Source organism: Engystomops pustulosus, chromosome 8, assembly GCF_040894005.1.
Source record: "Engystomops pustulosus chromosome 8, aEngPut4.maternal, whole genome shotgun sequence".
Classification (NCBI taxonomy): domain Eukaryota; kingdom Metazoa; phylum Chordata; class Amphibia; order Anura; family Leptodactylidae; genus Engystomops; species Engystomops pustulosus.
Genome location: NC_092418.1, coordinates 45,607,847 through 45,634,348, shown reverse-complemented (window position 1 = coordinate 45,634,348; position 26,502 = coordinate 45,607,847). Strand labels below are relative to the sequence as shown.

General features: G+C 43.8%; 1 protein-coding gene across 3 annotated transcripts in view; it reads right to left on the bottom strand.

The window, feature by feature from the left end:
- RHBDF1 (rhomboid 5 homolog 1) overlaps positions 1 to 26,502 on the bottom strand; it is a 90,907-nt gene that overhangs the window by 2,263 nt on the left and 62,142 nt on the right. For all 3 annotated transcript variants that reach the window (XM_072120809.1, XM_072120810.1, XM_072120811.1), the window contains 7 exons: positions 12,823 to 12,984; positions 8,879 to 8,979; positions 8,007 to 8,070; positions 5,455 to 5,549; positions 4,176 to 4,251; positions 3,513 to 3,613; positions 3,279 to 3,432 (listed from right to left, as the gene is read on the bottom strand). In XM_072120809.1, coding sequence (XP_071976910.1) covers positions 3,279 to 3,432; positions 3,513 to 3,613; positions 4,176 to 4,251; positions 5,455 to 5,549; positions 8,007 to 8,070; positions 8,879 to 8,979; positions 12,823 to 12,984 — 753 coding nt within the window. The remainder of the gene's footprint in view (positions 1 to 3,278; positions 3,433 to 3,512; positions 3,614 to 4,175; positions 4,252 to 5,454; positions 5,550 to 8,006; positions 8,071 to 8,878; positions 8,980 to 12,822; positions 12,985 to 26,502) is intronic.

Below are 26,502 nucleotides of genomic sequence, written 5' to 3'. Positions count from 1 at the left end.
ATACAGGTCCCTTGGATCCAATACGACCAAAGCATAAAAAATGTTAGAAACTACTCAGGCTAAATAGGAGACCAGGATCATGAGATCGAATAATGGGGCACATTTACTTACCCGGTCCAGTCAGGATCCAGCGGAGCGTTTTCCGACGAGGATTCGGGTCTGCCGGGATTCACAAAGGTCCGTGCGCCCGATATCCACCAGGTGTCGCTGCTGCACCGAGGTCACCTTCTTCGTCCCGGTGCATGTAAGTGCTGATCTTGCAACACAAATTATTTTTTAAATTCCGCGTTTTTTCCGAATCCGTTGGGTTGTCCGACAGCCACGCCCCCCACTTTTTGTCATGTGAAAGCAGGTGGCGATGTGCCAAAATCCGATCGTGTGCGCCAAAATCCCGGGGGAAATTCAGCAATCGTCTGGAAACTCGACGAAAGTGCGCGTTTCGGACCTTTAGTAAACGAGCCCCAATGTCTCTAATGGTGGAATATTCATAAACATAATCATCCGTATTCTTCCAAAAATTAGATTAGATTAAAATTAGTTAATAGCTTCAAAATAATAAGTTGGACTTGTTGCAGACTCAAGCTGGTATAAGTCCAGCTAAAACTTTCTACTGACTTTCTGTCATAAGATTTATTGCCCAGCACCTTACACTCAGTGCCCTGCACCTCATTGGAGAGCCTATGGTGCAACAAAATGCTCATTTAATAGATGCAAATTAATAGAAATTATAGCAATCCTGTCATTTTTTATTCCAGCACTGACCATTATTATATTGCCCATTACTATGGTTTCTGTTACTAAAAAGTTAAAGGGAACCTGTCAGTACAAATTGACCTATTAAACCACTATCATTATGTTGTAAATACATTTCAAATTGTGCTTCTTTCCTGCACCAGCAGGGTGGTCTCATCCAGAAAAGTGAGATTTGAATTGGTTAAATAAAGTCACAGAGGCAGAGAACTCAAAACTGAAGTCAAGCTTTCCCTGTCTTAGGGGCTGTTGTGAGATAGACTTCAGTGCCTTAACTGTATATAACCAATTTACTTCTTATTGCAAAGTTGATTTTCTAGATGATGCCACCATGCTGGGGCATAGAAGAAAGAAGATCTGGAAGGTGTTAATCTGCTTGACAGCATACTGGTAAGGGTTGATTAGGTCAATTGTTGCTGACAGGTTCCCTTTGGAGCAGTGAGCAGCTTCATCTAGTCATCTGCTATGCTAAATGACTTTGTGTCCCCTCACTGTCTGGCCTCAGCCTGATGCTCTCCTGATGTTAGCCATATCTCATGTGATAAAGTGTGACGAGTACATGACTAGATAAAGCTCCTGACTTTCTGTTCACAGGCAAGACAAGGTGGGAATGCAAAGCTATAACATGTTAGTTTTAAGGCTACATTCACACGACCGTATGATTTCTCCAGTCCCATATTTACGGGCCGTATCAGCCCGTATATATATGACGTTTTTCATCCGTATGCAGCACGTATGTGACCCGTATTTTATACGTCCCCATAGACTTCTAGGGCATACGGCCCTGAAATACGGGAGAAAATAGGACATGCTGTATATTTTTATACGGCCAGTATACGGTACGGTACGCTACAGTGTCAAAAACGGCAATATAAATGGTTAGACGTATTGTCCATTGAAATGAATGTGGCCGTATCTAACCCGTAAAAAAACTGGTACGGATACAGACGTTTTATACATCCGTGTGAATGTAGCCTAGGACTGGAAGAATGAGAGAAGATAAAACTGATGAAGAAAGTTTTTATATTATATTGTATTATATAAGCCTCCTGTTTTTTTACAATAGGTGAACGATTTGTATCTGAACTGCTGTTTTTACATGACAAGAAACAATTACTGTACAAGCTTTTATATTGTACTTATATAGCAGAATGGGAACAGCAGGAGCAATCCTGCATCATACTGTATATATTTCCAAAAGGTAAGTCTTGGTTTAGTCTCCATTACTACACTCACCGGCCACTTTATTAGGTACACCATGCTAGTAACGGGTTGCACCCCCTTTTGCCTTCAGAACTGCCTCAATTCTTCGTGGCATAGATTCAACAAGGTGCTGGAAGCATTCCTCAGAGATTTTGGTCCATATTGACATGATGGCATCACACAGTTGCCGCAGATTTGTCGGCTGCACATCCATGATGCGAATCTCCCGTTCCACCACATCCCAAAGATGCTCTATTGGATTGAGATCTGGTGACTGTGGAGGCCATTTGAGTACAGTGAACTCATTGTCATGTTCAAGAAACAAGTCTGAGATGATTCCAGCTTTATGACATGGCACATTATCCTGCTGAAAGTAGCCATCAGATGTTGGGTACATTGTGGTCATAAAGGGATGGACATGGTCAGCAACAATACTCAGGTAGGCTGTGGCGTTGCAACGATGCTCAATTGGTACCAAGGGGCCCAAAGAGTGCCAAGAAAATATTCCCCACACCATGACACCACCACCACCAGCCTGAACCGTTGATACAAGGATGGATCCATGCTTTCATGTTGTTGACGCCAAATTCTAACCCTACCATCCGAATGTCGCAGCAGAAATCGAGACTCATCAGACCAGGCAACGTTTTTCCAATCTTCTACTGTCCAATTTCGATGAGCTTGTGCAAATTGTAGCCTCAGTTTCCTGTTCTTAGCTGAAAGGAGTGGCACCCGGTGTGGTGTTCTGCTGCTGTAGCCCATCTGCCTCAAAGTTGGACGTACTGTGCGTTCAGAGATGCTCTTCTGCCTACCTTGGTTGTAACGGGTGGTGATTTGAGTCACTGTTGCCTTTCTATCAGCTCGAACCAGTCTGCCCATTCTCCTCTGACCTCTGGCATCAACAAGACATTCGCGCCCACAGAACTGCCGCTCACTGGATGTTTTTTCTTTTTCGGACCATTCTCTGTAAACCCTAGAGATGGTTGTGCGTGAAAATCCCAGTAGATCAGCAGTTTCTGAAATGCTCAGACCAGCCCTTCTGGCACCAACAACCATGCCACGTTCAAAGGCACTCAAATCACCTTTCTTCCCCATACTGATGCTCGGTTTGAACTGCAGGAGATGGTCTTGACCATGTCTACATGCCTACATGCCATGTGATTGGCTGATTAGAAATTAAGTGTTAACGAGCAGTTGGACAGGTGTACCTAATAAAGTGGCCAGTGAGTGTATATTGACATCATATCCAGGGAAGTTTAGCAATGTTTTCTATATTATTCTCTATAAATGCTACACAGAAAACATGTATGTCTGACCCTTCTTACCTCAGCTCTGTAAGGCAGGAAAATAGCACTTGTAAGATTACCAGTAATCCCACTTAAAATGTAAATGATGGAGATTCTATGCCAGCCTGCCAGCTTTTCCAAATCTCGCAGTATTGTCATCTGGAAGCACACTGACACCAGGCAGTGTAAGATGCTGCAAATACAAACATAGAAGGATTAAATAAGAGAATATTACACATCCGCCTGTAGGATTTTTCAGGATTTATCACATACCCAGCATGAAGGAGCAGAGAGAGCCATAACCTATAAAACTGGTCTGGGACCTCCGGATTCAGGAATGGCAGCAGACCACACACCTCCCCCATGCAGTGAACCTAAGAGGGATAGGAAAACTGCTTTAGAGAAATTCAGAAATATAATCAAAATCCACTGGTGCTAAAATAAAGATAATACCTAACAAAAAGTATACTATTGTGTATATGCTTAGGGGTATTTGTCTGTCACTCGGAACTATTCTCAGAAACAACAATATCTACTGTATATTAGACGTGGTCCTTTTTTGTTTTTTAATTTCCATTTATCACTCCCCACCTTCAAAAATCTATAAATCCCACATTTTAATGAATGAGTTAAAACGAAACAGCTCCAGGTCTTTCGATGACGTCACGGGGAGCGACGATCAGCACCGAGATGGCGGCGCCCATCCGGCGATATCTTTTTAAAGCCTCCGGCAGCTTTGCCGTCTGCGATCGACGGGATACCATCCACAATCGGCGCTAGCACCAATCCCGGGTGTTACCGGTAAGTCTTTGCTGCAAAATGCTTTTTTTATGGATGTATTTGCTGTCTGATTTCTAGATGTGTACAGCCTGACGATATTATTAGGATCCTCCTACCATTCATTTCAATAAACAACTGCTGAAATATAAAATGTACCTGCGAACACAGCGTTGCTTCTTCATGGAAATAACCTTTCATGAAATCACAGTATTCTCTTGAAGTTATTTTGCAGCTGAAGAATTAGAAGACACATTAGTGATTATTAGTTATTCCTCATACAGTATACACTTTTGTGTTTTTGGTGACTAAAATTGAAAATCCAGGCTGATCCAACTGCAGTGATCCCAGGCCGGTTTTGCAAGTTTTCCCACCTACAAAGACTTGAGATGTCTGTCATAATTATTGTAGGTCACTTCAACTGTGAAAAACAGAATCTAAAAAAATCCAGAAAATGACATTGTATGATTTCTAAATCATAAATAACGTCAGAGTGTGATCAGGGTCCGATCAGGATTTGGTCAGTGAAAAACTGACATTTTGCATCAGAATTCAATCAGTTTTTAGTCTCAGTTTTTCATGCACATTTTCAATGCAATTTTAATGTGTTTTTCACGTGCAGATAACGTGTGTGAAAAGGACTCAGGACTGAGCTCTATCTTTTCTGTGGCAATTGATGCATGAAAAATGCATTGCACTTGCATGTGTCTCAGAGTGTAATGCGTTTTTGATGAATCTACATGGGGCGTTTTTCACGCTGAGATTTAAACGCACGTTAAAAAAAAACGCATGTGTGTGTGAAGAAAGATGGAAGTCTGAAAAAGCCCATTGATTACAATGGGTCAGAGTGCAATGCAATTTCTGTGCGTCAAAAGCACACGCAGAACACGTGTGTGAAAACCGCAAGTGTAGAAGGGGCCTGATTGTGTGTGTGGACAGGTGTCCTTTATACAGGAAAAAATTTTAAACAGGTGCAATTAATACGGATAATGGGAGTCATTTACTAAGGGCCCGATTCGTGTTTTCCCGACGTGTTTCCCGAATATTTCCGACGATTGTACCTGAATTGCCCTGGGATTTTGGCGCACGTGATCGGATTGTGGCGCATCGGCGCTGGCATGCACGCGACAGAAATCAGGGGGCGTGGCCGAACGAAAACCCGGTGGATTCAGAAAAACTTATATTGCTAAATAATTATTTCAAATTCATACAATTTTTTTAAGTTTCTGTCTCTCCCAGTTGAAGTGACCTACAATAAAAATTACAGACCTCTCCATTCTTTGTAGGTGGGAAAATGTGCAAAATTGGCCTGGAATCAAATACTGACATTCAAATTCAAATCAAAGCATTGTCACTCAATGTATCAATCATTGTCGCTCAAATCCCACAGATAAAAAGGTAATTATCCAGTAACACAGATTTTAATAAATTGACTTACCTTCCTTTGGTTCCAATACAACAGGGCCTGCCTGTTATTTCACAATTCATGTGTAGATGGTGAGGATAGCTTCCATTCGTGTTGTTTGTGCAGATCTACAGGAAAGAAGTTAAGATCATTAAAAAAAATGACTTCACACAGGAATATGTATATAGACCGATGCTACTACTGGTTTACTGCAACTACGGTAGTTTACATTATTATACAATACATACATTATGGTAAAGGAATTCTACAAGCTCCCAGATCACTATTGTGCAGCTTTCTACAGTACATTTTTCATTCGTACTTTCCATGTTTTACAGAGATCTGTTGTTTTAGAAAAATTCAGTTTGTGCCTTAAAGGAAATCTACCATTTATTTTGATGCATTGTGAACCAAACATACCTTGTAAATGCTGTAGATACACTGATGCAGGCACATATCTTGTATAATCCCTGATTCAAGTGGTTTTGCTCAAAAAACAATTATAAAATGCAGGACCTTGGGAAAGCTTTGTGCAGACTTGCTTCCATACATAAAATAGCTACTTGAACTATCCAGACAGGACTAATCAACCTAAACTGGATGACTCATACACATCAGCTGGGGGATGGTGCAACAATTGATTACTTCTGCCTGTCATGGACAATACGGTGATGATGTATTCGCAGGTTATGCCGGGCAGAACAAGGCTGGAGCAGTGCATAATTAAGAGGAAAAGCGCCGGGGCAGCCAGAGGAGCAAAGGAGTCTCATTATCATAATTTTAAAATGTTTTTTCAGCAAAACCACTATTTTCCGGGATTAAACAAGATATGTTTCTGCATCACTGTGGCTACAGCATTCTCAAGGTATGTTTGGTTCATAATGCATAAAAGCAAATGGTAGATTTCCTTCAATGTAATTATCTCTTTGGTGCATTAAACCTAGGTTTGGGTCTGATGTTACAGCCATTTTACTTGTACATTTGATGCCCATTGCTACTCAACAATGAGCCATGGAACAATCATTGACATATCCCATTGCTCCTCCAGCACGCAGGATGATACGATTTCCAATCTGCGCAGCTGCTCCTTCTCCTTCCCCCACCAGTTAGGAGGAGGAGGGGGCCCCACCATCTAGCCTGGTTACTCTCCTACTGCAGGATCAGCAGTATTGACATCCAGAGGGCACTGATACTACTGAGTCCAAAGTAGTGCAGTCTCCCTGTACAAACCTTCATACTTGCTACAACTTTTGGAGCTGAGCAGAGGGAAGGGAGCAGAGCCAAGTGGTGCACAGGGCTTTGTGGGCGAAGGGTTGTGTCCACCAGGGGCTGTTGGCAAAAGGAGGAGTTGAGCAAGTGGAGTGAGAGACGAAGCAATAGATGTTTATAATGTATGTGGGGCTGAAAAGACTGTTGGATCGAGTAATTTTGTTTTTGGTTTCACATGGAATTTGCAGGTCAGCAAACTATGTCAGGGGAGAGATGTTTATTACAAAACTTCTTGTCCAGCTTCACAAACACAGGTCCACGTGCGTTTTTTTTGAAAAAACTGTTAATCTTTATTTTCAAGTCCAATACATGGGATAAAATCGCATGGAGTCATAGTGTGAATCAAAGAAGAATCGCCTACGCGTTTCGGGTAGGTACACTACCCTTATTCATGGGGTTTTATTGTGATGTTCTGCAAGAGCTGAGATGTGTATTACAATATTCTGCAGCTGAGGTGTGCATTACAATGTTCTGCTGCTGAGGTATATATTACAATGTTCTGCAGCCGAGGTGTGTAATACAATGGGGGTCATTTACTAATTGCGTTTTCCCGACGTGTTACCCGAATATTTCCGATTTGCGCCGATTTCCCCTGAATTGCCCCGGGATTTTGGCGCTCGTGATCGGATTGTGGCGCATCGGCGCCAGCATGCACGTGACGGAAATCGGGGGGCATGGCCGAACGAAAACCCGACGGGTTCGGAAAAAACGCCGCATTTAAGAAAAAAAAATGTGTCGCGAAAATTGCACTTACCTTCACTCAGCCCGGCTCTGTGTATTCCAGTGCGTTCCGATGCTCTTCAGCGCAGCAGCGCCACCTGGTGGACTACCTTAGTGAATCCAGTCCGGACCCGAATCCAGCGCAGAGAACGCGCCGCTGGATCAAGAATAGGCCGGGTAAGTAAATCTGCCCCAATGTTCTGCTGCTGAGGTGTCTATTATGAGTTTCTGCAGCAGCTGCAGTATTTATTTTGATGTTCTGCAGCATCTGAGGTGTGTATTACTAGTTTCGGTAGTTGCTGGTGTGTCTATTATGAGGTTTAGTAGTAGCTGAAGCATGTATTTTGATGTTCTGCAGCAGCTTAGGTGTGTATTATGAGCTTCAGTAGTAGCTGAGGTGTGTTTTATGATTTGCAGCAGGTGATGTGTGTGGGTGCATTATGAGGTTCTGCAGTAGCTGAGGTTTGTATTATGATGCTCTACAGCAGCTGGTATGTGAATTGTGATATTCTACAGCAGCGGTTCACCAGGAGCCACCACCACCCTTATTCCAGCCCTGCCTGTTATATAACATGCTGTCAGCAGCAGATACCTACCGGCCACTTTGTGATGTCATCAGGCCATTCATGAGGGGGAACAGAAGCCGGTTCGGCGCAAAACCTACAATATAACATTCTTTTAATATGCATGATTTGAAAAAGATCTATAACACAATTCCTAATTTCAACCATGTATTAGGCAGTTTCCATACCATACCAGGTAGTTTTACATCCAAACAACATAAGCAGCTCTTTACAGCACATTTGTATATTTCTGCCCATTAACTTTTATTGTGAATTACAAATATAACATAAATAATTATTGAAATACATTGTCAACTTTTACTAATCAGCCTAGGGGCGGGAAGTAAGAGTTCTCCTTACGGAGACTGCCAATTAAGGCTGCTAGATAGGCATGTAGAGAGTTATAGCCTTGGACGCTCCACTGGGGGGTTATTTGAAAATATGCAAATAAGTTTTCCGGGATGGGATAAGGAAAACCGCGCCTCATTTAGCTACCTTGTAAGGCAGTTTCCTTGACATCAAGCATGACCTTCAGGAAGCCTTTTGACATGACGCAAAAGTAAAACTAAACCAGTATATTTAATCCAGAAGGAACAGATTCATAACTGTAGACGGCACTGTTTCGACCTGGTTGGGTCTCTTCAGTACAGCGTTGGAAATTGGTTTGGAATGAGAAACTTGTGACTAGAGTCGGGGAGTAGGAGTCTCCTTAGAAAGACTGCCAATTAAGGCCACCATGCAGGCTTGTGAAGACTTATAGCCATGGAGCTCCACTATTGGGATTCTGTAATTAACAATGTAATTGACAGACATCACATCAACATAAAGATGATTTGTCTCTTCAATTGTAAGCCTTAGTCCAGATTCATGTGGGAAGTAATATCCTATCACCCTTTCCCCCATACCTCGGGTCCTGACGACAGACCGATCCATATTGCCTTGTCTTGTTCTCTAGGAGGGGGGCGCTTGGATGAGTTGGCCATTTTACCCACACAGCAAGAGTAGACTGGAATAAAAAGAAATGCAAAAATTAGATCACACTGGACACTGTGTCCAATTAAAGTGGAGAATTAGATTATTTTTTTCTTAGATGCTGCCACAGAACCAGAAATATCCACCGTCAAAGTAGCAGTTAAAAATTAGAATTTTATATACAGCTTCCCATTCCTGATTTTAACATTGGATATCTTTAGTTATGTTACACCTACACAACCCTGATGTGATATTAAAGGGGAGATTCTCCTCTGTGTTTCTAGGTGCTATGGTTTAGAACAGGGTTCCCCAAACTACCCCGGCGCACATCGTTCCATGAACTAGGCTGCACTGCGAAGACGTCATTACGTGGCCGCGCACCCCTTCCTGCCCGGACGCGGCAAGAAGATAGAAGACTTAGGTGAGTACAGGGTTTTTTATTTTTTATCAAAAAGGGAAGTAAAAAGATTGTGGCGACTGGGGGCCAATAGTTAGTTATGAGGGGCAGCTTAGGAAATAATTAATTATGAGGGGCAGCATGGGAAATAATTAATTATGAGGGGCAGCATAGGAAATAATTAATTATGAGGGGCAGCATGGGAAATAATTAATTATGAGGGGCAGCATAGGAAATAATTAATTATGAGGGGCAGCATGGGAAATAATTAATTATGAGGGGCAGCATAGGAAATAATTAATTATGAGGGGCAGCATAGGAAATAATTAATTATGAGGGGCAGCATAGGAAATAATTAATTATGAGGGGCAGCTTAGGAAATAATGAATTATGAGGGGCAGCATGGGAAATAATGAATTATGAGGGGCAGCATAGGAAATAATTAATTATGAGGGGCAGCATAGGAAATAATTAATTATGAGGGGCAGCATGGGAAATAATTAATTATGAGGGGCAGCATAGGAAATAATTAATTATGAGGGGCAGCTTAGGAAATAATTAGTTATGAGGGGCAGTAAAGGAAATAATTAGTTATGAGGGGCAGTAAAGGAAATAATTAATTATAAGGGGCAGCATAGGAAATAATTAATTATGAGGGGCAGCATGGGAAATAATGAATTATGAGGGGCAGCATAGGAAATAATTAGTTATGAGGGGCAGTAAAGGAAATAATTAATTATAAGGGGCAGCATAGGAAATAATTAATTATGAGGGGCAGCATGGGAAATAATGAATTATGAGGGGCAGCATAGGAAATAATTAGTTATGAGGGGCAGTAAAGGAAATAATTAATTATGAGGGGCAGCATGGGAAATAATTAATTATGAGGGGCAGCATAGGAAATAATTAATTATGAGGGGCAGCATGGGAAATAATGAATTATGAGGGGCAGCATAGGAAATAATTAATTATGAGGGGCAGCATGGGAAATAATTAATTATGAGGGGCAGCATAGGAAATAATTAATTATGAGGGGCAGCATGGGAAATAATTAATTATGAGGGGCAGCATAGGAAATAATTAATTATGAGGGGCAGCATGGGAAATAATTAATTATGAGGGGCAGCATAGGAAATAATTAATTATGAGGGGCAGCATAGGAAATAATTAATTATGAGGGGCAGCATAGGAAATAATTAATTATGAGGGGCAGCTTAGGAAATAATGAATTATGAGGGGCAGCATGGGAAATAATGAATTATGAGGGGCAGCATAGGAAATAATTAATTATGAGGGGCAGCATAGGAAATAATTAATTATGAGGGGCAGCATAGGAAATAATTCATTATGAGGGGCAGCATAGGAAATAATTAATTATGAGGGGCAGCATGGGAAATAATTAATTATGAGGGGCAGCATAGGAAATAATTAATTATGAGGGGCAGCTTAGGAAATAATTAGTTATGAGGGGCAGTAAAGGAAATAATTAGTTATGAGGGGCAGTAAAGGAAATAATTAATTATAAGGGGCAGCATAGGAAATAATTAATTATGAGGGGCAGCATGGGAAATAATGAATTATGAGGGGCAGCATAGGAAATAATTAGTTATGAGGGGCAGTAAAGGAAATAATTAATTATAAGGGGCAGCATAGGAAATAATTAATTATGAGGGGCAGCATGGGAAATAATGAATTATGAGGGGCAGCATAGGAAATAATTAGTTATGAGGGGCAGTAAAGGAAATAATTAATTATGAGGGGCAGCATGGGAAATAATTAATTATGAGGGGCAGCATAGGAAATAATTAATTATGAGGGGCAGCATGGGAAATAATGAATTATGAGGGGCAGCATAGGAAATAATAAATTATGAGGGTCAGCATAGGAAATAATTAATTATGAGGGGCAGCATAGGAAATAATTAATTATGAGGGGCAGCATAGGAAATAATTAATTATGAGGGGCAGCTTAGGAAATAATTAGTTATGAGGGGCAGTAAAGGAAATAATTAGTTATGAGGGGCAGTAAAGGAAATAATTAATTATAAGGGGCAGCATAGGAAATAATTAATTATGAGGGGCAGCTTAGGAAATAATTAATTATGAGGGGCAGCATAGGAATTAATTATGAGGGGCAGCATCTTTTGGAAAAGATTTATAAAATTTTGTTGCAAAACTTAAATAGAGAAAAATGACAAAGAGGCTTATGTTTTTACATTTCACCAAATATACTTGTGTATAAGCTGAATTTTTCAGCAAAAAAAATGTGCACAAAAAATGTGCTGAAAAACCTCAGCTTAGCTTATACACAAGTAAAAAAAAAAAAAAATTGCATACTCACCTTCCGGCGCCCTCAATGCTCGGTACGGCTCCTCTTCTGTCTTCACTGCGATGCTGCAGTCCAGGTTTAGAGAAACAAAATTTTGACACGCAAAAAAATTGTGTACAAAAGTAAAAAATGACCCGATGAATTTGATCATGTTTGGGGTGTATGGTGTTATTCAACAGACACCAACTTCTCGGTCCCCAGATTTAGAATTGCAATCGATAGCCTGTGGCCCTCCAACTGAACTGCCCTATCGATGTGGGCCTTTCTATTCCATAACATAACAATGTTTTATCTGTCTGAAATTGGCTAACAAGTCCTTTGGGTGTGGCTGCGGTACCACTCAGCGCAAGTGAGCTGACCTATGTATGGCTATGCTGACCTTTCATCTGCAATTACTTTATATTTTGTTTGCCTCATTTCTTCTTGAGAACCTTGTCATAGTTTGTATTCAGTACTCTACATCTATAATTGCTTACGGCTCATTCAGCAAGTAAAAAAGATGTGCAATTACACATGACTGTAATCACGACCAATGGATTCATTTGAAATCTGAATGCATTGATGTAACGTACTACATGAACAACATAATTTCCTTTGTTAGGTTTTGTACTTTTTATTTAATAGAAAAAATTGTTATGATGTGTAAAGCTGTTCTAAAGATCTCATCTGTTAAAGAAGAGCAGAACAGAACTGCAAACATTGTCCTGGATATTCAGGTACAAGTGACATCACTATTGACACCATGACAATCCTTTACTACTCGACAATAACCCCAGGGTCCAAGAAAGTTCTCCACACCCAATCACAGTGCTTTATTGATCCTGGCATCTAGGGGGTTAATCTACCAGAACCTCTGACCCCTGGAGTGAGAGATGGGGGAGGCTGTGGAATACAGTAGGTACGGCGTGTGCACAGTGCGCAAGTTCCTACATTCATGTGGAGTTGTTTCCAAAGGATATGGAAATTTATAAAACCTTTTATCTGGGTCTAAGCCGCAAAAATGCACCAAAAAAATGATAAAACAGCTTTGCAAATAAAGCACAATTTCTATGTCAGAATTGTGTCAGAATTTTATGTCAGAAAAAGAAAAATGTTGGAAAGCATGCCAAAAACAGTCAGAATGCAACATCATGAATATCCCCCAGTACTTACTGAACACTCCTCTTCTGAGGTCTGAATACATCCAGACTTGTCATTTCTCACACAACATGCAGAATGCTTCTCTTTTTCTCTTTTCTTCTGTATTAAATTGTACACTTGCTGATCTTGCTTCATGCATGGCGAGAATTTTGCTCCGAGATGTATTAAATCTTCCTGGAAGAAATTTTTAGGATGTATTAGTACTGAAGAGGCATGTTTATTAATAGTATGAAACATGGTTAATACATTCAGAGCCATTTCCTTTTCTACAGAGCCAGTTGTATGGTGGTGAGATGTCATCTGTCCCTGACTGCTTACATGCATACATTCTTCTGTCCTGTGTATCTATACAGTTCTACTACTCCAATGCTGGACCTTCACTCAGAAACACAATAATACACATACTGTCAAAGAAGAAGAGGCCAGGTTAAAATCACACGGACTAAGGCTTAAAGACACATGGCCGTGGTGCTCGGCCGGATCGGATTTTGGGAGTAGCACACTGCTGGGTGCAGAAGAGAGGGAGAGTGAGTACTCCTCACCCCTCCATTCTCCATTGAAAGGTGCAGACACTCGGCTTTGACACTGTCCGCTTACTGCACCATGACCAGGTGCCATGGACTTCTTTGGTGGCTGTGCAGGATCCCGAACCCCCATATGGTCGTGTGCATGGGGCCTAAAAGAAATTTGTTTGTTCTAGAACTCAATTTTTTAGCACTTTTGAGATTCGGTAACACAGAAGACAATTATACCACAAGATAATACAACCAACAGACCAACAGACAGATAATACAACCAACAGACTGCCTCTACGTGTAGTCTCTATTTATACTTCAAGGATTTCATAGATAAAGGGTCTTCACAATAAGAGGAAATGACATAACTATTTCCGAGCTATATCATTTCCAGTCCACCAAGTAAAACAGTGCTCTATGGAAGATATGATAACTAGAGATGAGCGAACATGCTCGTCCGAGCTTGATGCTCGGTCGAGCATTAGGGTACTCGAAACTGCTCGTTGCTCGGACGAATACTTCGCCCGCTCGAGAAAATGGCAGCTCCCGCCGTTTTGCTTTTTGGCGGCCAGAAACAGAGCCAATCACAAGCCAGAAGACTCTGCACTCCACCCAGCATGACGTGGTACCCTTACACGTCGATAGCAGTGGTTGGCTGGCCAGATCAGGTGACCCTGGGATAGACTAGCCGCTGCCCGCGCTGCTCGGATCATTCTGTGTCTGGATGCCGCTAGGGAGAGAGCTGCTGCTGGTCAGGGAAAGCGTTAGGGTGTTCTATTAGCTTACTGTTAGGCAGGAGTGATTCTCAAAGAACCCAACAGCCCTTCTTAGGGCTACAATAACGTTCTACTTTTTTTATTTTAATTTGCATCTAGTACCATTTTGTGAGGAATTAGCAGGGGGACTTGCTACCGTTGTGTTTAGCTCTTAGTGGCACACATATCCATAGCAAAGACCGAAGTGGGAAAATTTAGTAGGGGTTGGATTTCAATTAGGCACTAACTCAGTGTCATCTCATCTGGCATAGTAGTGTGCTTTGATACTTGGCTAGAAAATAGCCATAGGAGAATACAAAGAGCTTACTTACGCATACAGTAGCGTTCTATATATTTGATTTCTGGTTGATCTGCTGGTGGCTGTACTTTCTGCAGTGCATGTACTAGCCAATTCTGAGCAATTTGTAGTGAGACTTGCGACCGCTGTGTTCTGCGCTTAGTGACGCACATATCCATAGCAAAGACTGAAGTGGGAAAATTTAGTAGGGGTTGGATTTCAATTAGGCACTAACTCAGTGTCATCTCATCTGGCATAGTAGTGTGCTTTGATACTTGGCTAGAAAATAGCCATAGGAGAATACAAAGAGCTTACTTACGCATACAGTAGCGTTCTATATATTTGATTTCTGGTTGATCTGCTGGTGGCTGTACTTTCTGCAGTGCATGTACTAGCCAATTCTGAGCAATTTGTAGTGAGACTTGCGACCGCTGTGTTCTGCGCTTAGTGACGCACATATCCATAGCAAAGACCGAAGTGGGAAAATTTAGTAGGGGTTGGATTTCAATTAGGCACTAACTCAGTGTCATCTCATCTGGCATAGTAGTGTGCTTTGATACTTGGCTAGAAAATAGCCATAGGAGAATACAAAGAGCTTACTTACGCATACAGTAGCGTTCTATATATTTGATTTCTGGTTGATCTGCTGGTGGCTGTACTTTCTGCAGTGCATGTACTAGCCAATTCTGAGCAATTTGTAGTGAGACTTGCGACCGCTGTGTTCTGCGCTTAGTGACGCACATATCCATAGCAAAGACTGAAGTGGGAAAATTTAGTAGGGGTTGGATTTCAATTAGGCACTAACTCAGTGTCATCTCATCTGGCATAGTAGTGTGCTTTGATACTTGGCTAGAAAATAGCCATAGGAGAATACAAAGAGCTTACTTACGCATACAGTAGCGTTCTATATATTTGATTTCTGGTTGATCTGCTGGTGGCTGTACTTTCTGCAGTGCATGTACTAGCCAATTCTGAGCAATTTGTAGTGAGACTTGCGACCGCTGTGTTCTGCGCTTAGTGACGCACATATCCATAGCAAAGACCGAAGTGGGAAAATTTAGTAGGGGTTGGATTTCAATTAGGCACTAACTCAGTGTCATCTCATCTGGCATAGTAGTGTGCTTTGATACTTGGCTAGAAAATAGCCATAGGAGAATACAAAGAGCTTACTTACGCATACAGTAGCGTTCTATATATTTGATTTCTGGTTGATCTGCTGGTGGCTGTACTTTCTGCAGTGCATGTACTAGCCAATTCTGAGCAATTTGTAGTGAGACTTGCGACCGCTGTGTTCTGCGCTTAGTGACGCACATATCCATAGCAAAGACCGAAGTGGGAAAATTTAGTAGGGGTTGGATTTCAATTAGGCACTAACTCAGTGTCATCTCATCTGGCATAGTAGTGTGCTTTGATACTTGGCTAGAAAATAGCCATAGGAGAATACAAAGAGCTTACTTACGCATACAGTAGCGTTCTATATATTTGATTTCTGGTTGATCTGCTGGTGGCTGTACTTTCTGCAGTGCATGTACTAGCCAATTCTGAGCAATTTGTAGTGAGACTTGCGACCGCTGTGTTCTGCGCTTAGTGACGCACATATCCATAGCAAAGACCGAAGTGGGAAAATTTAGTAGGGGTTGGATTTCAATTAGGCACTAACTCAGTGTCATCTCATCTGGCATAGTAGTGTGCTTTGATACTTGGCTAGAAAATAGCCATAGGAGAATACAAAGAGCTTACTTACGCATACAGTAGCGTTCTATATATTTGATTTCTGGTTGATCTGCTGGTGGCTGTACTTTCTGCAGTGCATGTACTAGCCAATTCTGAGCAATTTGTAGTGAGACTTGCGACCGCTGTGTTCTGCGCTTAGTGACGCACATATCCATAGCAAAGACCGAAGTGGGAAAATTTAGTAGGGGTTGGATTTCAATTAGGCACTAACTCAGTGTCATCTCATCTGGCATAGTAGTGTGCTTTGATACTTGGCTAGAAAATAGCCATAGGAGAATACAAAGAGCTTACTTACGCATACAGTAGCGTTCTATATATTTGATTTCTGGTTGATCTGCTGGTGGCTGTACTTTCTGCAGTGCATGTACTAGCCAATTCTGAGCAATTTGTAGTGAGACTTGCGACCGCTGTGTTCTGCGCTTAGTGACGCACATATCCATAGCAAAGACCGAAGTGGGAAAATTTAGTAGGGGTTGGATTTCAATTAGGCACTAACTCAGTGTCATCTCATCTGGCATAGTAGTGTGCTTTGATACTTGGCTAGAAAATAGCCATAGGAGAATACAAAGAGCTTACTTACGCATACAGTAGCGTTCTATATATTTGATTTCTGGTTGATCTGCTGGTGGCTGTACTTTCTGCAGTGCATGTACTAGCCAATTCTGAGCAATTTGTAGTGAGACTTGCGACCGCTGTGTTCTGCGCTTAGTGACGCACATATCCATAGCAAAGACCGAAGTGGGAAAATTTAGTAGGGGTTGGATTTCAATTAGGCACTAACTCAGTGTCATCTCATCTGGCATAGTAGTGTGCTTTGATACTTGGCTAGAAAATAGCCATAGGAGAATACAAAGAGCTTACTTACGCATACAGTAGCGTTCTATATATTTGATTTCTGGTTGATCTGCTGGTGGCTGTACTTTCTGCAGTGCATGTACTAGCCAATTCTGAGCAATTTGTAGTGAGACTTGCGACCGCTGTGTTCTGCGCTTAGTGACGCACATATCCATAGCAAAGACCGAAGTGGGAAAATTTAGTAGGGGTTGGATTTCAATTAGGCACTAACTCAGTGTCATCTCATCTGGCATAGTAGTGTGCTTTGATACTTGGCTAGAAAATAGCCATAGGAGAATACAAAGAGCTTACTTACGCATACAGTAGCGTTCTATATATTTGATTTCTGGTTGATCTGCTGGTGGCTGTACTTTCTGCAGTGCATGTACTAGCCAATTCTGAGCAATTTGTAGTGAGACTTGCGACCGCTGTGTTCTGCGCTTAGTGACGCACATATCCATAGCAAAGACCGAAGTGGGAAAATTTAGTAGGGGTTGGATTTCAATTAGGCACTAACTCAGTGTCATCTCATCTGGCATAGTAGTGTGCTTTGATACTTGGCTAGAAAATAGCCATAGGAGAATACAAAGAGCTTACTTACGCATACAGTAGCGTTCTATATATTTGATTTCTGGTTGATCTGCTGGTGGCTGTACTTTCTGCAGTGCATGTACTAGCCAATTCTGAGCAATTTGTAGTGAGACTTGCGACCGCTGTGTTCTGCGCTTAGTGACGCACATATCCATAGCAAAGACCGAAGTGGGAAAATTTAGTAGGGGTTGGATTTCAATTAGGCACTAACTCAGTGTCATCTCATCTGGCATAGTAGTGTGCTTTGATACTTGGCTAGAAAATAGCCATAGGAGAATACAAAGAGCTTACTTACGCATACAGTAGCGTTCTATATATTTGATTTCTGGTTGATCTGCTGGTGGCTGTACTTTCTGCAGTGCATGTACTAGCCAATTCTGAGCAATTTGTAGTGAGACTTGCGACCTCTGTGTTCTGCGCTTAGTGACGCACATATCCATAGCAAAGACCGAAGTGGAAAAATTTAGTAGGGGTTGGATTTCAATTAGGCACTAACTCAGTGTCATCTCATCTGGCATAGTAGTGTGCTTTGATACTTGGCTAGAAAATAGCCATAGCAATAGGATAGCATTGTTTGGTTTTAAAAACTCAAAAAAAAACAAAAAACACAAATAAAAAAAAAAAAACACAAAAAAAAACAAAAAAAAGTAAAAAAAAAATAAAGTTATAACTCTCATTTTAAAAATGTTTAACCCGAGGGCTAGGGGTAGAGGACGAGGGCGGGGACGTGGGCGTCCAACTACTGCAGGGGTCAGAGGCCGTGGTCCTGGGCGGGGTGAGACACCACCTGCTGATGAGGGAGCAGGGGAACGCCGCAGAGCTACACTCCCTAGGTTCATGTCTGAAGTTACTGGGACTCGTGGTAGAGCACTGTTGAGGCCAGAACAGTGCGAACAGGTGATGTCGTGGATTGCTGACAATGCTTCGAGCAATTTGTCCACCACCAGTCAGTCTTCCACGCAGTCCACCCATGTCACCGAAATCGCCACTCCTCCAGCTCCTGCACCTCAGCCTCCTCCCCCCCAGTCTGCCCCCTCCCAGGAAAATTTGGCATTTGAACCGGCATACTCTGAGGAACTGTTTTCTGGACCCTTCCCACAGTCACAAACCACTTGTCCGGTTGCTGCTGAGCAATTTTCCGATGCCCAGGTTTTCCAACAGTCACAGTCTGTGGGTGATGATGACCTTCTTGACGTAGTGGAAGTGTGTAAAGAGGTGTCCGACGATGAGGAGACACGGTTGTCAGACAGTGGGGAAGTTGTTGTCAGGGCAGGAAGTCCGAGGGGGGAGCAGACTGAGGGATCGGAGGATGATGAGGTGACAGACCCAAGCTGGGTTGAGAGGCCGGGTGAACACAGTGCTTCTGAGACGGAGGAGAGTCCTCGACCAGAACAGGTTGGAAGAGGCAGTGGTGGGGCCAGACGGAGAGGCAGGGCCAGAGCTGGTGCATCAGCGCCAAATGTGTCAACTAGTGAAGCTCCCGTGGCGAGGGCTCCTGCGGCGAGGGCTAGATCTTCAGAAGTCTGGAGGTTCTTTAAGGAAACACCGGATGACCGACGGACTGTGGTGTGCAACATTTGCCAAACCAGGCTCAGCAGGGGTTCCACCACTACTAGCTTAACTACCACCAGTATGCGCAGGCATATGAATGCTAAACACCCCACTCAGTGGCAACAAGCCCGTTCACCTCCGGCCGTGCACACCACTGCTCCTTCCCCTGTGTCAGCTGCTAGTCAGCCCCCTGCCCAGGACCCTGCCACAAAAACCCCATCGTCGCCTCCACGATCCTCCACAGCATCCACCAGCGTTCAGCTCTCCATACCCCAGACGCTGGAGCGGAAACGCAAATATAGTGCAACCCACCCGCACGCCCAAGCCCTTAATGTGCACATCTCCAGATTGCTTAGCCTGGAGATGCTGCCCTATAGGCTAGTAGAGACCGAGGCCTTTCGCAACCTCATGGCGGCGGCCGCCCCTCGGTATTCGGTCCCCAGCCGCCACTACTTTTCCCGATGTGCCGTCCCAGCCCTGCACCAGCACGTGTCAGACAACATCATCCGTGCCCTGACCAACGCCGTTTCTGACAAGGTCCACCTGACCACGGACACGTGGACGAGTGCTGCCGGGCAGGGCCACTATATATCGCTGACGGCACATTGGGTTAACTTGGTGGAGGCTGGGACCGAGTCTGACACTGGGGCTGCTCATATACTGCCGACGCCGAGGATTGCGGGGCCTACCTCGGTCCAGGTGTTTCAGGCCTACTATGCCTCCTCCTCCTCCCACCCCTCCTCCACCTCCTCCTCCGAACTACCATCCGTGGGCACGGCGCCATCAGTCGGTAGCTCTAGGCACAGCAGCAGTGCCGTCGCTAAGCGACAGCAGGCGGTGCTCAAACTGCTGAGCCTAGGCGACAAAAGGCACACCGCCCAAGAGCTATTACAGGGCATCACGGCGCAGACTGATCTGTGGCTGGCACCGCTGAACCTCAAGCCGGGAATGGTTGTGTGTGACAACGGCCGTAACCTGGTGGCGGCTCTGCAACTCGGCAGACTGACACATGTGCCATGCCTGGCCCATGTGTTAAATCTGATAGTTCAGCGTTTCCTCAAGACATACCCCAATCTGTCTGATTTGCTCACGAAGGTGCGCCGCATCTGTGCGCATTTCAGGAAGTCCAGCCCAGATGCTGCCACTCTCAGGGCAGCGCAGCGCCGCCTCCAACTGCCCGCTCACCGACTGTTGTGCGACGTGCCCACGAGGTGGAATTCAACACTGACCATGTTATCCAGAGTTTACCAGCAGCGCAGAGCGATTGTAGACTGCCAGATGTCAACTTCCACCAGAACTGGTAGTCAGGTCAGTCAGCTTCCTCAAGTCTACAATGAGGAGTGGACGTGGATGTCTGATATCTGTCAGGTGCTGAGTAACTTTGAGGAGTCAACACAGATGGTCAGTGGCGATGCCGCCATCATCAGCCTCACCATCCCGCTGCTTGGCCTGTTGAAAAACTCTCTGGTCAGCATGAAGTCGGAAGCTTTGCGCTCGTCACAAGAGACAGGGGAAGAATATTCCCTTGTTGATAGCCAAAGCACCCTCAGGTCTGTTTCTCAGCGCATATCGGAGGAGGTGGAGGTGGAGGAGGATGAGGAGGAAGAGGAGGAGAATGTTGGTGAGACACAAGAGGGGACCATTGTTGAGTCCTTTACTGTTCAGCGTGTATGGGCAGAAGAAGAGGAGTTGGAGGAGTTGGAGGAGGAGGAAATGGACAGTCAGGCCAGTGAGGGGAGTGAATTCTTACGCATTGGTACTCTGGCGCATATGGCAGATTTCATGCTAGGCTGCCTATCCCGTGACCCTCGCGTTCAAAGAATTTATTCCAGCACCGATTACTGGGTGTTCACTCTCCTGGACCCACGGTACAAGCAAAATCTTTCCACTCTCATCCCTGCAGAGGAAAGGAGTGTGAGAATGCATGAATACCAGCAGGCCCTGGTGCACAAGCTGAAACAGTATTTCCCTTCTGACAGCGCTAGCGGCAGAGTGCGTAGTTCTGCGGGACAAGTAGCGAGGGAGAGTAGGCGAGCAGGCAGCTTGTCCAGCACTGGCAAGGGTACGCTTTACAAGGCTTTTGCCAGCTTTATGTCACCCCAGCAAGACACTGTCACCTGTCCCCAGTCTCGGCAGAGTAGGGCTGATCTTTACAGAAAGATGGTGAGGGAGTACGTAGCTGACCATACCATCGTCCTAAATGATCACACAGCTCCCTACAACTACTGGGTTTCAAAGCTGGACATGTGGCACGAACTGGCGCTGTACGCCTTGGAGGTTCTTGCCTGCCCTGCCGCTAGCGTCTTGTCCGAGCGGGTTTTCAGTGCAGCTGGTGGCATCATCACCGATAAGCGTACACGCCTGTCGACTGACAGCGCTGACAGGCTGACGCTTATTAAAATGAATAAAGGCTGGATTTCTCAGAATTTCCAATCTCCACCAGGTGAAGGAAGCTCAACCTGAATAATTGATCCACTCCTCCTCCTCCTCATTTTCCTCCTTCTCCTCCTCTTTGTACAGTAAAGCAGAGGAAAATGGCTATTTTTTGACAGGGCCCACTGGCTCTTGCTATAGTACTTCATGCATTTAATTTTTCTGGAGGGCCACCTACCCGGTCCTCTGTTTGAAACAATTTTTGTGAGTGCCACATACAGGCACTCAATCTATTCCATTTTACTGCAGGGCCACCTACCTGCTCCTCTGGTTTGAAACATTTTTGGGACTGCCACATACAGGCACTCAATCTATTCCATTTTACTGCAGGGCCACCTACCTGCTCCTCTGGTTTGAAACATTTTTGGGACTGCCACATACAGGCACTCAATCTATTCCATTTTACTGGAGGGCCACCTACCTGCTCCTCTGGTTTGAAAAATTTTTGGGACTGCCACATACAGGCACTCAATCTATTCCATTTTACTGCAGGGCCACCTACCTGCTCCTCTGGTTTGAAACATTTTTGGGACTGCCACATACAGGCACTCAATCTATTCCATTTTACTGGAGGGCCACCTACCTGCTCCTCTGGTTTGAAAAATTTTTGGGACTGCCACATACAGGCACTCAATCTATTCCATTTTACTGCAGGGCCACCTACCTGCTCCTCTGGTTTGAAACATTTTTGGGACTGCCACATACAGGCACTCAATCTATTCCATTTTACTGGAGGGCCACCTACCTGCTCCTCTGGTTTGAAAAATTTTTGGGACTGCCACATACAGGCACTCAATCTATTCCATTTTACTGCAGGGCCACCTACCTGCTCCTCTGGTTTGAAACATTTTTGGGACTGCCACATACAGGCACTCAATCTATTCCATTTTACTGGAGGGCCACCTACCTGCTCCTCTGGTTTGAAAAATGTTTGGGACTGCCACATACAGGCACTATCCAAATTAAATTGTCTCCATAGCAGCCTCCACACGTTGTCTCCATTGCTACCTCCAAAAGTCGTCCATATAGCTGCCTCCATACATCGTCCCTTTATCAAACGAGGTGTGTCAGGCAGAAATTTGGGTTGTTTTCATGGATTCCACATCAAAGTTGTTAACTTTGTCGCCACCCTGCTGTGTTATCCACAAAATATACTGGCAAACTTTTACCATTTAGGGATATTATTTCAGCGCTTCTTGCGCATCTGTTTACATTCCCCTCACCCGGCATATCCTAAACTTATAAGAACGCTACTACACTTGATCTTATACAAAAGGTTCTTAGAAGTGCTGTTTGGGGAGTAGCCTAGAGACAGGGGCTTGAATTGGCGAAAGCTCGCCTGGCAGCGGAGCGCCAGCTCCATGCGCATCATGCGCTTCTTGCGCATCTGTTTACATTCCCCTCACCCGCCATATCCCAAACTTATAAGAACGCTACTACACTTAACTTGGTGCAGGCTGGGACCGAGTCTGACCCTGGGGCTGGTCATATACTGCCGACGCAGAGAATTGCGGGGCCTACCTCGGTCCAGGTCTCAAAGGCCTACTATACCTCCTCCCACCCCTCCTCCACCTCCTCCTCCTCCGAATTACCATCCGTGGGCATGGCGCCATCAGTCGGTAGCTCTAGGCACAGCAGCAGTGCCGTCGCTAAGCGACAGCAGGCGGTGCTGAAACTGCTGAGCCTAGGCGATAAAAGGCACACCGCCCAAGAGCTATTACAGGGCATTCCACATCAAAGTTGTTAACTTTGTCGCCACCCTGCTGTGTAATCCACAAAATATACTTGCAAACTTTTACCATTTAGGGATATTATTTCAGCGCTTCTTGCGCATCTGTTTACATTCCCCTCACCCGCCATATCCTAAACTTATAAGAACGCTACTACACTTGATCTTATACAAAAGGTTCTTAGAAGTGCTGTTTGGGGAGTAGCCTAGAGACAGGGGCTTGGATTGGCAAAAGCTCGCCTGGCTGCAGAGCGCCAGCTCCATCCCAAGATCCAACTAACATAGTTGCAGCACCTTTAATCTACTACTAGTTCACTGCCTCCATAATAATAATAATAATAATCTTTATTTATATAGCGCCATCATATTCCGTAGCGCTTTACAAATCATAGGAAACAAATACAAATGTATTGTAACAGAGCACAACATTTGTATGGAACAACAGGAGTGAGGTCCCTGCTCGCCAGAGCTTACGGTTTATGAAGATGATGGGGTAACACGAGGTAAAAGAATATTTAACGGTCAAGCCATTCTTCTTAGGGAATAGAACAAAATATAATAAATGGAATTGCTGTCGCTTGAACCACTCAGCCGTCATCTTATATACCAGGTCCAGGGTGAATGGGACTGCAGAGAAGTCTGGTGCCTGTTGGTTGCTGGATAACAGATGGGAGGACGACACAGGACGGGTTAGTAGAAGAGTTAAAACTTCATGCAGTTAATGAGTGTTATAGGCTTGCCTAAAGAAATGGGTTTTAAGAGCACGTTTGAAACTTTGGAGGTTAGGTATTAGTCTGATAGTCCAGGGCAGAGCATTCCATAGAATTGGTGCAGCTCTAGAGAAGTCTTGGAGACGCGAGTGGGAGGTCCGCACTAGGGTAGAGGTTAATCTAAGATCACTGGCGGATCTAAGAGCACGGGTTGGGCGATAGACTGAGATAAGAGAGGAGAGGTAGGGGGGTGCAGCATTATACAGAGCTTTATGGATGAGGGTTATTATTATTTTAAACTGTATTCGAAAGGAGACTGGCAGCCAGTGCAGCGACTGGCATGAACTGTAAGCATACATGGTCCCCTTATCAAACGAGCTGTGTCAGGCAGAATTTTGGGTTGTTTTCATGGCTTCCATGTTAACTTTGTCGCCACCCTGCTGTGTAATCCACAAAATATACTGGCAAACTTTTATCATGTACCGATATTATTTGAGCGCTTCTTACTCACCTCCTTTGGTTCCTCTCTGACACCCATTGGTTTGAAGCCTGAGTCCAATTAGGGTATGTCGCCATGCCACTCTCTAGCCTGCTGCCGCTGCCTCTGCCTCTGCATGCCGTCCCCTATAGTGTCAGGGTCAATTATTGGATGTTTTACATGCTATCTAGCTTCATTCTGTCACTCTGTCATGGCCATGCTGTTGCCCATAATTTCGGCATAATGGTGCGATTAAGCAGCCTCAGAGGCATCCATGCATGCTGCCCCTGCTGTTTCCTGTCCATTTCCGTGGTGTTTCCATCCTTTTCTGAGGTTCCCAGGTGTTTGGCCAAGCTTCCCTGTGCAGAGCCTTGGTCCCCTTGAAAAATGCTCGAGTCTCCCATTGACTTCAATGGGGTTCGTTATTCGAGACGAGCACTCGAGCATCGGGAAAAGTTCGTCTCGAATAACGAGTACCCGAGCATTTTAGTGTTCGCTCATCTCTAATGATAACCCCGTATTTACTTCTCTTCAGATAGTGTCATTACCCTCAATATATGAATGCTCTTAATGGAAATCTGTCATATCATAACTGTGATTACTGCCACGCCAATAAAACAAGACAAAGAGGACAAAGTCGAGCTTCCCACTAGAAGTGATAAAAGTACATAAAATGTGATAAAAGTACATTTCTGTGGTGTCCTATTTGTTCCTTACTGAAATCTGTGTATCTGATAGCAGTTCTGAGGTCTGCTGTAGAAGGTGGTCACTGCAAAAGTGCTAAAAGAGCAGGGGGAGGGGGAGACAGTGTAACAGTCTGTAAAGTCATATCACATAGAGGATAGGGTATCCCCTCATGCTCATTACCATAATTTTAAAAGTTGATTTCAGAAGGAATGAGTGAGACTGTGATAATGCTGCCACATGACTTTTGACTGTTTATACATTAGACAAGGTTCAAGAGGAGCTTTGTTGCCTTTACTAAATGGATCACAAGGAACAAGATGACACATTGATCACAGGATTTCTCCTGGTTTCCTGGAGTCCCTGATGGACCAGGATTCAACCTTTTCTATTATGATACTATAATAAGTTGACCTTCAGATAAAAGAGTGATAACCATAACTCTACCTGCACACTTTATTTTAAAAAGTGCTGATTCCTCTATGGAAACATACGGTATATAACACTGATGATCAAAGAGAATTCACACACAGTACTGTACATGGATAACCCAAGACCTGCTCTTATTCTGATATATTGTTAGATTTCACCGTGAGAAAACATTGTTTTATGGTAGGTGAGGTCATGAACTGGCACTGCAAAACAGGCATTTGTGACAGATTAGGATATGCATAACTTTTAAAAGAACTTAAGAATGTGAAGAATAGCTTTCAAGTGAGTCATAGGAAAATAACAGATGAGATAAGCTGCTACTGAATAAAGGACAAAGTAATCCATCTTAATGCAAAAAATATCCTCATAAAGTGTCTGCAGGCAGGGCCACACATGTGAACAAGGGTATGTATAATTCTTCTTACGTTTTATGATAGACAGAGTAGGGCTAAGTCCAATACAGTCTGCAGTGATCTCTTCTATAATAATTGGGACAAATCCTTGATAGGATGTAAGGACAATGGGGCTCATTTACTAAGGGTCCGCACTATTGTCGGAATATCAGACGATTTCCGTAGTATTTAGAAGGACTTTTTGTCGCACGCGATCGGATTCTGCCGCATCAGCGCTGGCTTTCAAGCGACACAAATCAGGGGGTTAGCCGTCGGATGATCCTCCGGATTTGGATAAAGCGTGGGATTTAACATCTCAAAGACATGCACTCACATACACTGGGAAGAAGAAGGTGAACTCCGGTGGACCTCAGCGGGGAAGCGACACATGCAGGATCTCGGGTGCACGATTTTGGTGAATCGCGCCGGACTTCCTCTTCTTTGGACTGTCCAGATTGGGGATCGCGACGTAAATGTGCCCCAATATGTTGTTTTATAATTTCTATTGACGTCATTCAATATGTGCTGAAAGTATTAGATGTGGGTGGAAATGATG